General features: G+C 37.2%; 2 protein-coding genes across 10 annotated transcripts; one reads left to right on the forward strand and one right to left on the reverse strand.

The window, feature by feature from the left end:
* Window positions 1-192: 192 nt before the first annotated feature.
* On the reverse strand, window positions 193-11,504 carry mindy1 (MINDY lysine 48 deubiquitinase 1). Of its 9 annotated transcripts, none has more exons than XM_079591560.1 (14): window positions 11,442-11,504; window positions 11,296-11,353; window positions 9,639-9,682; window positions 9,249-9,322; window positions 8,319-9,075; window positions 8,025-8,222; window positions 6,943-7,000; window positions 5,026-5,090; window positions 4,300-4,458; window positions 4,119-4,221; window positions 3,810-3,952; window positions 2,842-3,030; window positions 2,158-2,319; window positions 193-1,018 (listed from the first exon to the last, which is right to left on the reverse strand). In XM_079591560.1, exons 5-14 carry the CDS (start codon window positions 8,640-8,642, stop codon window positions 938-940), a joined length of 1,482 nt encoding a protein of 493 aa, XP_079447686.1. In that variant the 5' UTR covers window positions 8,643-9,075; window positions 9,249-9,322; window positions 9,639-9,682; window positions 11,296-11,353; window positions 11,442-11,504; the 3' UTR covers window positions 193-937. The 9 variants fall into 9 exon arrangements, with proteins under 9 accessions (XP_079447686.1, XP_079447687.1, XP_079447681.1 ...); XM_079591561.1 differs by having other exon boundaries at window positions 11,438-11,483; XM_079591555.1 differs by having other exon boundaries at window positions 8,025-9,075.
* A 71-nt stretch (window positions 11,505-11,575) lies between these two features.
* mllt11 (MLLT11 transcription factor 7 cofactor) lies at window positions 11,576-13,729 on the forward strand. Its single transcript, XM_079591564.1, has 2 exons — window positions 11,576-11,717; window positions 12,928-13,729. The coding sequence occupies exon 2, from the start codon at window positions 12,934-12,936 to the stop codon at window positions 13,171-13,173; it is 240 nt and encodes a 79-aa protein (XP_079447690.1). The 5' UTR covers window positions 11,576-11,717; window positions 12,928-12,933; the 3' UTR covers window positions 13,174-13,729.
* The last annotated feature ends 416 nt before the right edge of the window (window positions 13,730-14,145 follow it).

Below are 14,145 nucleotides of genomic sequence, written 5' to 3' on the forward strand. Positions count from 1 at the left end.
ATGCATCTTAAGTAATTTATTCCTGTGATGCAAAGCTGAATTTTCAGCATCATTACTCCAGTCTTCAGTGTCACATGATCCTTCAGAAATCATTCTAATATGCTGATTTTCTGCTTAGGAAAAATGTGATCATGTGACTCCTTTGACAGATGGTCTGATATTCTTGATTCCATTGAAGCGCGAGACGCTCTTCAGATCTTGAATCGTGCTGGAGAACATGATCATCATCTAATGATGACATTAAAAAATAAAAGCATTTTTACAAGTGTGCTTTGACTTTATACACGGTTCAGGTGTTCACAGTAACACTAAACTGTGTATGTGTGCAAATGATGACTCTGCAGCAAAAATGCTGCACTACGTTGCTTTGTGTAAAACAAGTAGCCCAGCACAAGTTATGACTCTTCATAAATCAATGGCCACACATTTCCTGTTCACACAGAAGTGGCTTTTATTAGCTCAGCTTACAGAATATTTGGAGCTCCACGGTGTGTGCTGAGCGAATCAAAGCACGGTGTACTTAATGTACTGTACATCACTTTGGATGAAACTATGTACAGATCAACTTGAGACAGTAGCATTTCAGTGTAATATTAAATTCTTATAACAATACCTGATTATTTACCAATACAGTCTTCAAGGGCATAGTTAGGAGCTCCATACTAGCACTCAAACAGATACTCATTAGTGCTTAGAAACAGATGCTACCTTTATTTGGTCCTGTAGACAATAATGAGCAACAGTTCCAACCATGAGGACGAAGGAAAGGCAAAAACAAGGGGGACAACTGTACTGTAAAGGCAGGCTTGGCGTTGGGACGACAGGTCAGATAAGAGTGAAGTCCCTTGTTTCAGTAGTGGTAAAGAAGAGCATGTTAACTGAAGCTCAAGTGGCTTTAGTTTAGAGAGTCTGGTTATGGTGGTGAGTGGACTCGGACTTAAAGAATACAACAGTCAGAGTCTTCCTTCTTTTCCCGACGCCTCTGTCCTCCCTGCTGCGATGCGGCTTGACCTCTCATCTGTGGGGATATAAAGAAAAGGACAGTCAGTGGTCAGTTTCAGTGACTTAAGTTTTGTTTATTGCGCTACTGACACCAAAACACCGTAGTCGCGTAAATGAACGGCCAGAACGCATTAAAAGTGTCGTGTAAGCGGCCACTAAATTAATAACTAATGATTTTTACAATGGAAATTAATCAAAAAACTTACTTAAACTAGACAATGACTTTCTTGTAGATTTGCTCCACGACCAAAACAATATTTGTGGCATTATTTCTGCTTTGAAACAATCTGTATTGGAAAAGTGCTGTATAAATAAAGGTGACTTGACGCTACTGAGGAAACTATTAACTGAGCTGGGAGATGTTTATGAAGGGCATTTGACAACTTTTTGGGTTTTAGGCTTTTAAAGGAATAGTTCATCCAAAATGTTTTTTTTTGTTCATTTTCACATAATGACAGTTCATAGTAAAATTCTTCAAAATATCAGAAGTCATACACGTTTGGAATGACAAGAGTGAATTAATTTTCTTTTTCAATTAGATTTAAAAAAAAAAAAAATTTTGTACCATAATAAATGTCTTTACTGCGACTTCTGATCAATTGAATTTATCCTTGCCGAGTAAAACTATTTTTTAGGATTCTTTGATGAATAGAAAGTTCAAAAAACAAAAAAGAAATGTTTTGCAACATTATAAATGTCTTTACTATTTCAAATAAATGCTGTTTTCTGAACTTTCTATTCATTAAAACATCTGAGGGGGAAAAAGTATGATGTTTCCACAAAACTATTAGGCAGCAAAACGGTTTCAACATCGATAATAATATATGTTTCTTGAGCAGCAAATCAGCATATTAGAATGATTTCTGAAGGATCATGTGACACTGAAGACTGGAGTAATGATGCTTAAAATACAGCTTTGCATCACAGGTTTGAAAACAATTTGATATTCATATAACACAAGTAGAACAAATTTGTCTAAATCATGAATGAATCTATTCTTATGTCGAATGCAACAAATTACACAATGGTTTATAAATGAGGATTCACACAGACATTCATTCTGCAAGTGTTTCATGAATAAGGCCCATTTCCTCTCAAAGAAACGATCCCTAAAGTTTGATGCGCCCAAGTTTCCTCCTCAGGGAAAAGCAGTACCTGTCCTGCTGTGGGTTGCTGCTGCTGCTGCTGCTGCTGCTGCTGCTGTGTTTGTGGCTGCTGATACTCCTCTTGCTGCAGTTGTCTGGCCAGCTCAAGATCACTCAAGGGTCCTGGAGCTTCACCCTGCTCCTGCTGCAGGGACATCGCCACCAGGTAGTCCTGGAAAACACATTCAATCACTCGCAAACCCATGTTTCTGTAGATGCCAACAAGAAACGGCTTTCTCGATGCATTTAAGAGAAAGCACGCCTTTTCATGCCTTCGTAACTCTGTCTGACGCACCCACCGCTAGCCTAGCTTAGCACAAAGACTGGAGGTAAATGGCTCCAGCTAGCATACTGACAAAATAACGCCAACATTTTCCTATTTACATGTTGTGATTTGTATAGTCACAGCGTGTACAAATAACAAGTTCACATGAGATACAGCCATCTTCTAACCGTATACATACTGGGCACTATATTCTCAGAAGGCGAAGCACTGCTACTTGGGCGGAGTGACTTCCTCTTCCTTAAAATTACACATTTTTGAATAATCAAGTGGGAAATAATCTATGGCTGAACTTGGTTTATATTGCATCGGAATTTGACTGGATTGTGAGGTGCAACATTTTAGGCTATGATATTATTGGTTACTATTAAACTTGCATTGTACCAAAAAGAAAAGACAAGCATTTACCACCTGGTCGATCTGCATTTGCTGCTGTTGCACGGAGGGCTGGCTGGCTGCTGAGGGTTTCTGGGACGGGTGACACAATCTGAAGTCTGAGTCACAGAAATTCCCATCCCCCTCCACATTATGGAGACTCTCCCACACCACGCTCTCCTCCTGCAGGAAACCCTGATCTGTGACCAGCAGGTAAAGGTGACCCTGCAGATTCACACATGGAACATAATGATTATTGCGCAGCCAATAGCTGAAACAAAGCCATTCAAATTTTGAAATGCATTTCCATAAGGTTCAAGTACCATCGTTATCATACAACTTGAAATGTGTTGCTTTTTCAGCTTGTATTTGGTTTGATTTAGATATTTACTGCAAAAATGATGGACTATGACATTTCAACAGTTGTTAACATCGTACATCTAGCTAAATATTTTTTGTGTGGGTGTTTCTAATACAACGGCAAATTTGACATTGTTCTCTCTTCTGACTGCTATGATCAATCTCTCAATATTATTTCCTGTTTTGGAAAGTCACAGAAATGCTATCGTGGATATTTTTTCCTTTATATATTGGAACAAACAGGAACACAAAAATGATATTTGTTGTAGTTTCAGTTCACCACTATAGAAGTTTACCCAACTATGTCGACTTCCACTTCTATGAACATGTGAAAAGGGCCCATTAATTGTGATTTGAACTGTTTTTAGTCACAATTTCTGTTTTATAAGTCTACAAAGCAACATATCTGCATTATGGAGCATCTTTCTGCTCAAAATTTGAGCAAAATGCATTCCAGTTGATGTATTTTTTTTTACACAGGGTAAAAAACATGAATAAATAAATACTTCTGTGCTATTTTTTACAAATCTTTTCCTTTTTTTATTTATTTTGGTGGTGGGTTTAAAGCGGCTTGACGACACTGGGGTTGTTATAATCAGCTTAGCAGCCATGGAGAGTGTTGGTGTGGGAAGGCTGGTAAACACCTTGTGTTTTATCATAGTGCTGAAGTGGTTGTTCCTGAAAAACACAGACAGCTCGCCCTCCTTGGCAGTGGTGTTGAGCTCACACAGGCCGTGATACGACAGCTGGGTTGCTGTGGACTCCAAAAACTGCTCTGCTATCAAACCTGTCGACAAACAAGAGATTAAGACTTACCATCAGCCATTAATACAATAGCTACATATCGGCGCACTTGCCCACGAGGCTATCGGCGCCGACTCCACGTTGTTTAAATAGCAAATGCATTCATAGAAAAATCAACCATGTGTTTGTAGAAATAACATTTAACGTACCTTCACTGACTTGACTGCTATCTGTCGAGTGCTTGAAGTCTATGATCTTCTCCACCAGTTGGTTGTAGCTGAGTTTTCCAACTGCAGACACCACCTCAGGACTCTGAAGAACAATGAAATACTTGCAGTGCTGTTTGAACGTACAGAATTCACACATTAGAGCATTGTTTTGCTGACGCACCTGCGGGTCGACAAGCCAGCCGTGGTAGAGCGGAATGTCAAGCAGATCAAAGACGATACACTCAGGTGTGTACTCGAAGTCAGACACACCTGTGAAACGCACGTTAACGTCGAGGCCTGTGGACAACTTTGGCAGCACAGCCATCGCGTCGCTCATGTTCTGTGAAGGGAATGAGAAATACAATGAAAAATAAAGTCTTCTGACACAAAATTCATGATGTTATTTCAGGGGAATTTATAATGGTAATGTTACTGACTTCAGTGTGTGAGTTATTGAGATTTTTAGGTCAAACGGAAAATGGTCTGACTAATATTTACCACACAACATGCTGATTCCACTTAGCTAACCAATTACATTGAAATCATGTACAAAACAGTATGTAGTTGCGTACAAGCTTGAATTCTTCTTATTAATCCATCTAATCTAATCCAATCACAGGCAAAAAAGGAACATCAACGGCACATTGACAAAAGGAAGCTTTCATTTGTGCATCTTTAAGCACAAACACACGCTGTAATTGTTGGAATTGTTAATGAAGGGATCACAAGCCTTCATTCATAGACTGAAGGCGTCATTCACAATATCTGCTTGTAAATGTGTTCCGGTTCTGAGGTTTCCAGCACAGCCCGTCTGCTTAACATGTTAATTCAATTCACTAGACATGTGTTGAAGATCTGTGCGGAGCAGAGCCTGTTTCACTTGTTCTTCCACCACACTATGATTTACCTGCTGGAAATTGAGCTCCATGCCCTCCGCTTTCTCTCGCGGTTTGATGGACAGCACACATTCACCTGGAACGAGAACAGAATCCGATTTTAAAAACACTTCAGCTTTCTGTCAACGGTTGTTGTCATTACGTGATTTGAGAAGTTTCACCTTTTCATGTCAAGGATGTTTGTATTGTTAGTGAAAGCACTTCTGGTTTATCTCCCTATAACTCAACATCCTCATCACATGTTGATCTTTCCAGCTATAACCTAAAAAAAGATGATATACAGTGGCTCCAAAAATTATTTGGACACTTAAGCCACACTTAAAAAGTCTGAATGCCATTGTATTATATGTGCATAAATATATAAAATTATATTGAAACCAGTTTGTTAATAGGATTTAAAAAAATATGGAGCAGAAAAGTTAGTTAGAGATTATTTTTAGTTGCCACTTGGTTTAAAATTGTATGTAATGCAATACAATGGCATTCATGCATGTGACGTAAATGTGCAAACGCTTCCAAATACTTTTAGCAACACTGTCAAAGAAAACCTCCACCGGTAGCTGATCAGTAGAGTGGCGGGTAAAGTGCCCCTATTATGCTTTTTTGAACATTACCTTATCATGCAGTGTGTAATATAGCGGTTTGAATATAAAAGGTCTGCAAAGTTTTAAAGATTAAAGTGCATGACAAAGTCATTGTCTCCTAAAAGAAAGAATTGATTCTGAACTCCTGAAATGAATCATCAGCAATTCCAGTCTCTCTTCCGTAACATATAGATGTCCGTAACAATGTAACACATTTGCATAATCTCCGCCTATGGTCTTATAGTCTATTGGCTGCTTGCGAACGATTAGGTTTGTATTGTTGTCCAGAATACGCTGTTGTCACTGCGAATCCACTTTGCACTTCAAAAGGATGAGGACTCGGGCTGGGATTTATATGTGAAAACTGACGCCAACGTTACTATATCACTGTGTATCTCGTGCTGAGGAAGAGCAGAAATTCAGTGTTAACGCTTGTCATTTAGTCTCATGCGTTGCCAAACTGAATTGTGGGTTCCTTCAATTGCGTCGCACTATTGGCATTGCTTGTGACAGAAGTTGAAAAATGTTAAACTTTTCAAGCACCAACGCAGACGTCACCCAATCAGATCGCCTTTATGCAAATACCCTAGCGTGTTGCATTCCAAGCTGGAAGTTATGTGATTGGCTCTTGTCACGATGACGTCACGTCAGCACCAGGCTTCAGACACGCCCTCTGCCAAGCGTCGATGCCCTGTGTGAATGCAGTGTTATGGAAATGGCATTTTGTTACTGACACGCGGTGTAAGCAACAGACCAATCACAACAGACTGGGCCGTCTGACCAATCAGAGCAGAGTAGGCACACGGAAAGAAGGGGTTTAGAGAGACAATCTTCAAACTAACCGTTTGAAGACTCTTTGAGAAATGAGGTGATGTTCAATGTATATTATGAGAAAACTGAATTGGATTGATGTAGACCTATTGTAGGAGACCTCCTAAACACCTTTAAAATCGCATAACAGGGGCACTTTAAACATCTGGACTAGTAACCATTAAAACCCACCGAGGGGTCAAAAAGTATTACCATTGTGTCCTTGAGTAAGGCACTTAACCTAAAAGCATCTGCTAAATTACTACTTACACCAAGGGCAGAGACTTAATGGTATAATCCGTGATTGGGGTGCCATTAGTGGTACTGAAACACAAATGTTTTCACACAGTAACCACACCCCCTTCTTCTCAAGTCACACTAGCCATCTGTTTTCAACCATAAAGTTAATTATGGCACACCACTAAGGCTCCTTAACTTATTACAGTCCATAACAGGAAAGATGTGCTGTGACTCGACACTTTGTGTTTTAATGTAATTTGATGTAACGTATAACAGTGCTCTAAAACATCCTACCAAGGTGAGCCATCAGCTCTTCTGTGGTGACCACTTCCGTCTGAGCCGGGAACTTCACCTGAAGAATAAACACAGACAATTCAATTCATGTTTTTTACATCTAAACTACATGCACATGAAATTCACAAACAAAAAACTTCTGCTTTTAGCCATGGTACAACCTTGTCTATATTTTTTTTCTTCTAAAATTTCAGAAGAACAGGCTTTTTTTTTTTTCTGAATGTGTTATCAGTGTTATACTGTAAGCTAAAATCATGTTTATACAGTAACACAGAAACAGATAAGGAGAGTTAATCTATTACTAGGCCAAAGAAAGGTCTTAAAGTTTTGTAGTTCAGCTAAATATTGGTTTGGATTGTATTGCATTTTATGATATTATATAGTTATATATACACACTGCCGTTCAAAAGTTTGGGGTTGGTAGGATTTTTTGTTTTTGAAATACATCTCTTACGCTCACCAAGGCTGCGTTTATTTGATAAAAAAATAAAGTAAAAACAGTAATAATGTGAAATATTATTATTTAACAAAACCGTTTTCTATTTGAATATTTAAAATGTAAATTATTCCTGTGATGGCAAAGCTGAATTTTCACATGATCCTTCAGAAATCATTGTCATATGCGGTTTTGATGCTTAAGAAACATTTATTTTTATTATCAATGTTGAAAACACTTGTGCTGTGGAATCCATAATCCATTTTTTTTTTATTCTTTGATGTATAGAAGGTTTAAACGTATTTATATATATATATATATATTATTTTATATTTTAGTAAATATAATAATAGTCATAGATTTTACTCCCTGCAATAAAGATAAAAAAAACTAAATGTTCACAAAGAAATTTTGATTGCCCAGATTGTTTTCGCAGAAAACTTATTGTCCATCAGATGACTTAAAATTTGAGGCAACTTTCACATCAGTAACATAAATCTTGCATGACAAGTTACATGCTGAAATGTAATGTTGTTAATACTTAGTACGTAGTAAAAGTGATGCTTGCCTTCGCAAACATCACACATATTGTATTTGTTTAGCACCATGTGATTGTATGACAAGCAGGTAATGCAGAATGGCTAACCTTCCATCGCAACAACAGGATGTTCATGATGGCAATCAGGGGGCAGGGTCCGTTCTCGCTCTGCGTGATGATGGCCGTCTTCTTCTCTTTCCAGGTAATCCACTTGACAAAATAATATGCTGGCATCCCAGGCTCTGATGCCCTAGCAGCCCCCGCACCGACCCCTTCGTTCCCCTGAGAGGGGGCTTGGTTTCCATCCTGAGCAGATTTGGGTGAAATCAAAGGTCTATCAGGAGGAATCACATTAGTCTCCTCGGAGAACTCCAGGCTTGCCACTGAGAAAGTGGGCGTCACCTCTGACTGGCTGGGCGTGCAGGATTGGCTATTAAGGATCTCGGATTCATCGGTTTTGTCTTGGTTTTTACTGGTCACAGAGGTCGATTGAGCCGCATTAGCATCGTCTTCAAGAGAAGTTGTGGTTTTAGGAGGATCTTTGCATGGTGTGAGGTCATCTTTCATACTCCCAGAGGATTGCTCAGTGGTGGTAACACCCTCTTTTTGGCTGATTTTCTTATCCTGTGGTCTACTAGGGTCCTCATTTTTGGATGCATTTAACTGCTGTCCCTCAGAAATGCCTATAATCTCACCATCAACGGTGTCTGGGCAAGAATCTGCCATGACCTGACAGGTGAGATTGTGTGCTTACAATTAACAGAGCTAATTGTACTTTTGATGAAACAGCACGTTTTAAAAATCTGTTCGGTTGCTGATAAATAAAAAAACCTGGCAGTGACTTTTTCCCCCCAAAATTGTATTTTTGCTTACTTCATATTCCTGAGTTTTATCACTTGAGGGATTTCTGAAGCCCCCTCGTATTTGATTTCTACCTGTGGCAGTGTCTTAAAAACAATCACTTGCGTCAAAAAGCCAGAAATTTTATATCAATTCCTTCTGAAGTTAAAAACTTGGTACGTCCTTGCTTTCATGCCACATCCATCACTGGTATGAAGGCCAAAACTGTTAGAGAGGCAGTTTTTCAGCACACCTCTGCTTAGTAGTGTTGTTTTAGAGTTCCCTAATTCTGGGAACAGCTGAGTCACAGGGAGGCTCTCTGTGAAGCACACAAAGTATATCAGCATTTACTCAACATGTACAAATCAAAATGCATTACTTTGCTATTCTGAAGTACACTATATGAGCCTCAAAGTTACAATAGTTTGTTTGGAAAAACTATTTCACGTGACATGCTAGAAGACCATTTGGGTACGTTGTACGTTTTTTTACCTGATCACTGAAGGGTGACGCTCTGGAGGTTATTAAGAAGTGTTTCTGATCTCAGATTTTCAATTTCACAAACTCTGAAATAAACAGGAAGAAGATTTAACGTTAGACATTAGCCGTGCTAAACTGAAAAGTGCAAACGAGCATTTGCTGTCATTTTAAACAATATAATTTACTTATTGCCAATGAGTTTTTAATCAAGTGAACTAGCAACACAAGGATTGTGTCTTTCCATAACAATAAGGTAGAGTTTTGCCAATATATTTGTAAAAAAGCTATTCCTACTCAGTACAGCATGTTTTTTGTTAATAAACATACAAGTTCATACTAACAATCTAAGAGTAACAGACAGCAGTTCACGCTGTATTACTAACAACAGCGGCAGCAACTTACCATGGCAACCATGTTCTTCTTTGCCCCTAAGACATAACGTTACACTGTAAAATACAATAAAGCAGTGAAGGTGTAAATTGTAGAGGTTTTGCTGTCAACTAGTCCGACTGATACATGCGCACGTCACTCTCTCGCTCTCCTTCTCTCTCTCTCTCTCTCTCTCTCTGGCCACTCTTTCCGTAATCTTGTTTTTGCCAGTCTCACTTCCGGTGCCTGTGTTTGTAAACAGTGACGTCATTACGGAAGCTAATAACTTATAACTGTTTATTACTCAGCACTATTTTCTCTATCTTGGCGAAGTATTTTGTTAGCTTACACTGGAAAGAATGCTACTGTAAAATTTGTTTTTATATTTTAAGACGTATGGGATACAAATTATTAGCAGGTGTCTAGTGGCATCTGGTGGTTGGAGGATGGAAATGCATGTCCGAGTTACACTAAGGATGCAATAGAATAGAATAGAATAGAATAGAATAGAATAGAATAGAATAGAATAGAATAGAATAGCAGCCAGAACACAAAAGGAGATATTAGGAAGAATGACAGCCTCAGTCCCAATTCATATTCATTATGTAGACCAAATGATGCAGTGAAAGGGGAATGGTGACTAAGGCTGTCAGTTCAAAATATATTTGCGTCATCTCCTTTTTTGTTCCACATAAAAAAGAACAGCATACAAGTTTTGAGGGTGTATATGTAATGAGAGAATTTTCTTTCTTTCTTTCTTTCTTTCTTTCTTTCTTTCTTTCTTTCTTTCTTTCTTTCTTTCTTTCTTTCTTTCTTTCTTTCTTTCTTTCTTTCTTTCTTTCTTTCTTTCTTTCTTTCTTTCTTTCTTATACAAGCATCCTGGCATTAGTATACTAATCCAAAAGAGTCCAAATCCTGGTCTGGCATCAGTTTACCATTACTTAGATATAGACAGATACTGATGATGACATATTTTCATATAACTGTCTCTGCACATCAATAATTACACTTAATTATAAAACATTTTAGAGTGCAGTAACGTTATATAACTGCCATTTTTATAATTATATTATATTATATTATATTATATTATGTTATATTATATTATATTTTACTGACTGCTTTGATGGAAGCACAATGTAGGGTACAAAAATGCATTTTTAGTGAATGTTTAACTTTACCTGACTACGTTTTTTGTATAACTGGGAATTAGCTGAACTCATTGAGCTAACAAATGTAAATCATTTATTTTGTCTTGTCATGGTATTTTCATATCCTGGCATTAAAGGGCACTTTGACCAAGTAGCAAATGAAGCAAGTGCCAGTGTAAATGTTACAACTTCGTAAAATTATCAAATATAATAAAGTAGCCTATTGAATACCCTATATCTCATAAATATAATGATATTGAATAATTATATAATTTGTATTATCTTGCTCTAGAGCTTTCTTTATATTCCTGTTAATCTCTGACTTTGTTAAAAAAATAGACTATAAATGCATCTTTATTTTTACATACCAAAAATTTGCAATCTGATATTAACTTAATTCAAATAAATATTCACACTAAAGTTGTACTGCTTTAAATATTAATAAGTACATTTTAGTCCACTGAAAATACCAATACATTTTCTATTTTGCGCGCAGGGCGCCAAGTTCAGTCAGTGCAAAGAAAGATGGGTCAATCGACCTGATGGACGCTGGATTCAGCCAATCAACGAGCGGCTCCTACATCTCACAATAGACGACTGCACATGAAGAAAAAGAAGAAGGGGTCGTTAACAAATGCAAATGGGAAGCACAAATTGTACAGATACCACAAAAATACTAACATACACCATAAATGCAGTTGCTAATTTTCTCTATTCAATAGAACAAGTCAACACGCCCACTCGACGCTAATTATGCACCTGTCACTGGTCCCTCAATCGCCCACAGAAGGTGGGCGGGACTAATGCAAATCGCCCACTAGTGATGTTGGGTGCGGTTGGTTCAAGCTGAGCAGCCGGCTAGAAGATTGAGCTCAAACAGCATCGTCTATTCTTCTTCACATCTGAATTACGACAAAACAGCTTGTAATTCCAAGAGAAAGAACCCGACCACATACTAGGGGTATGTTTTATAAAATTGTGCTTTTGTTGAGCAATATTTCTGTTTTAGTCCAGATTATTTAAAGCATTTAATATGATTTTGGTGTTTCAACAAAATAGACATGATGTCCAAGGTAACAAAATTGACATGACCTTATTTGTCAGTTGAAAATAAGATAATATAACGTATTTTACTGGTAAATGTTTTTTGCTTCAGGCCTATCATGTAATGTTTTTTGCTGGTAATCCATTCTTACCACAGTACTGAAGCATCTCTAAAATGCTTTGTCACGAGATGCGCCATCACTATTTTGGGAGCTGCGCGAGCCTGCCTTTTAATAGATGTTCTTGTGAGATGTTGCAATATTCATGCAGGGTATCCATGATAGTCATGCCAGGACCTCATCCACTGATTCTCTGAATATTGGGCGTATACCGCCTCTGCATTGTGTGACCAGAGCTAAATCACCCCACGACGCGCGAGACATGGAACTTACGTGTAGTTCAATTAATTAGAACATCTTCATAATCATTGGCGTTTTTTAGATTTCACGTTTTAAAATTGCACCTCCCGAAGGATGTCTTTTCTTTGTAACAAGATGTTCTTTTTCCTGTAAGGACTTAAATCTTGCATCTAATTATAATATATTAATATTGTAGCGACTGTCTGGCCTCTTGTGAGATGCTACAATATAATTAGATGACTGAAGTGCATATTGCTTATTCTGTTTTTTTTTTATATATATATAAATTATAATAATCATAAATATAGTAACACGTTTTTTTATTAGTAGTAGGCCTAGTAGTACTATTATTAATTATTTGCACATTTCAGTATCCCATGCAGCTTACAAATAATATTTTACTCATAATAATAATAATAATAATTATTATTTATTTTATTAAATAATTGTACAAATATATCATAATTGATATACAACTTTACAAATTATTTTTTTCATTAATTGTTTTACATTATATTTTAGCCTTTGACCTGCATATGAAAGTTGTTTTACAGATGTAAATTGCTCAGGTTTCCCTGAAAATAGCAGGGAACTGAAAATAGCTCATGGGGAAAGTCGGGAGCTCACTAAGGGGAAATGTAAACAGGTTTTTAAATAGCAAGCAATGCAGTGTATTCTGTGAAACGAGTTAGTTAAAATATTGTCTTTAAACATTAAACTGTTTTTAGTTTAAACGGTGCAATCTCTCTTTTGTTTTTTTATGTACAGATCGAAATGTTAGACACAACCACCAGCCAGTTCAACTCCTTCCTGTTTTGGAGGGAACCCATCCCATCACTGGACCTGTCAGAGCTGGAAGACCTCGGCATTTCTATGTCCAAGTCCAAGGAGGCAAAGTCGTCCAAGGGCAGGAGGGAGGAAGAAGATTCAGAGTTGTTGAAGTTCTCCACCTTCAACTTCTGGAAAGAGCCCATTGCTAGTATTGATATCTTGGATTTTAACCTGGTGTTATAAGACACTGCAATGCAATTATCAGTTCCCAGTCAAATCTGTGTTTTATGCCACTGTGGCTGCACCAATTATCTACTCTGATCTGATATTGATGAATTGATTGACTCATGTATTATTATGTCAGTAGAACTGTGATAACTGTGCTAAAACTATCAAGGCATTACTGAATAGGGATGTTATTTACACTATTTAGTACTTTACTGCCCTGTAAACTACACGACTGCTCAATTGGTTGTGCACATGAAATAAGAGTAGGATACTCAGATCCTAAATCTGCCAATTCATTTCAGATTAAAGGCAAGGGGATTCAGAACAAATGGTAAATCTAAAACTGTATCATATTGTTGTATGCCAAATTATTTGTAATATTAATGCATACAGTAAATTTACTAACTTAAACTAGAATTTCACTTGAAGGTGTTTTTGTATTGAACAGATGTCCATGTTAAAATGCACACCTAATGCTTTTCACTGTTTCCCCCCACCATGTTTGATGACAAATATCAGATGCCAATTAAAGTGAGCTTGCTGCTAAATGAATAAAAAATGCATTTGTGTTTGTTTTTTTCCCTTCTGTTTAGTAGGTATAAAACAAAAGAATACATTATTTTTGAACATTGACTGAGAGAAGAGAGTATTCAACACAAACATCAAATACAGGTGCACCAGTTTTGTAGTCCTAATTTTACAACTCCTGTAGTAGATTGTGGTTATGATAATCCTTTTTTGATCATTTTTTCCCCCTGTGGTTTATTGTGCTGATAGGCACAGGTGTTTTGACACAGCTGTGTAGCAATTTAGGAAAGCAGAAAGCTGCAAAGTGTTTGCAGTATTAAATATACCTTACAATGTTTTGTCCTTTATGCATCACAGTAAAGATTTATTCATTTCTAAACATCCATAAGAAACCAAAAATAAGACGCAATTTTTTTTAAAACATGTATATATATTTTTTTACAGTCTATGATTTATATT

Source organism: Phoxinus phoxinus (genome assembly GCF_949152265.1).
Source record: "Phoxinus phoxinus genome assembly, chromosome: 19".
In the NCBI taxonomy this organism is placed as follows: domain Eukaryota; kingdom Metazoa; phylum Chordata; class Actinopteri; order Cypriniformes; family Leuciscidae; genus Phoxinus; species Phoxinus phoxinus.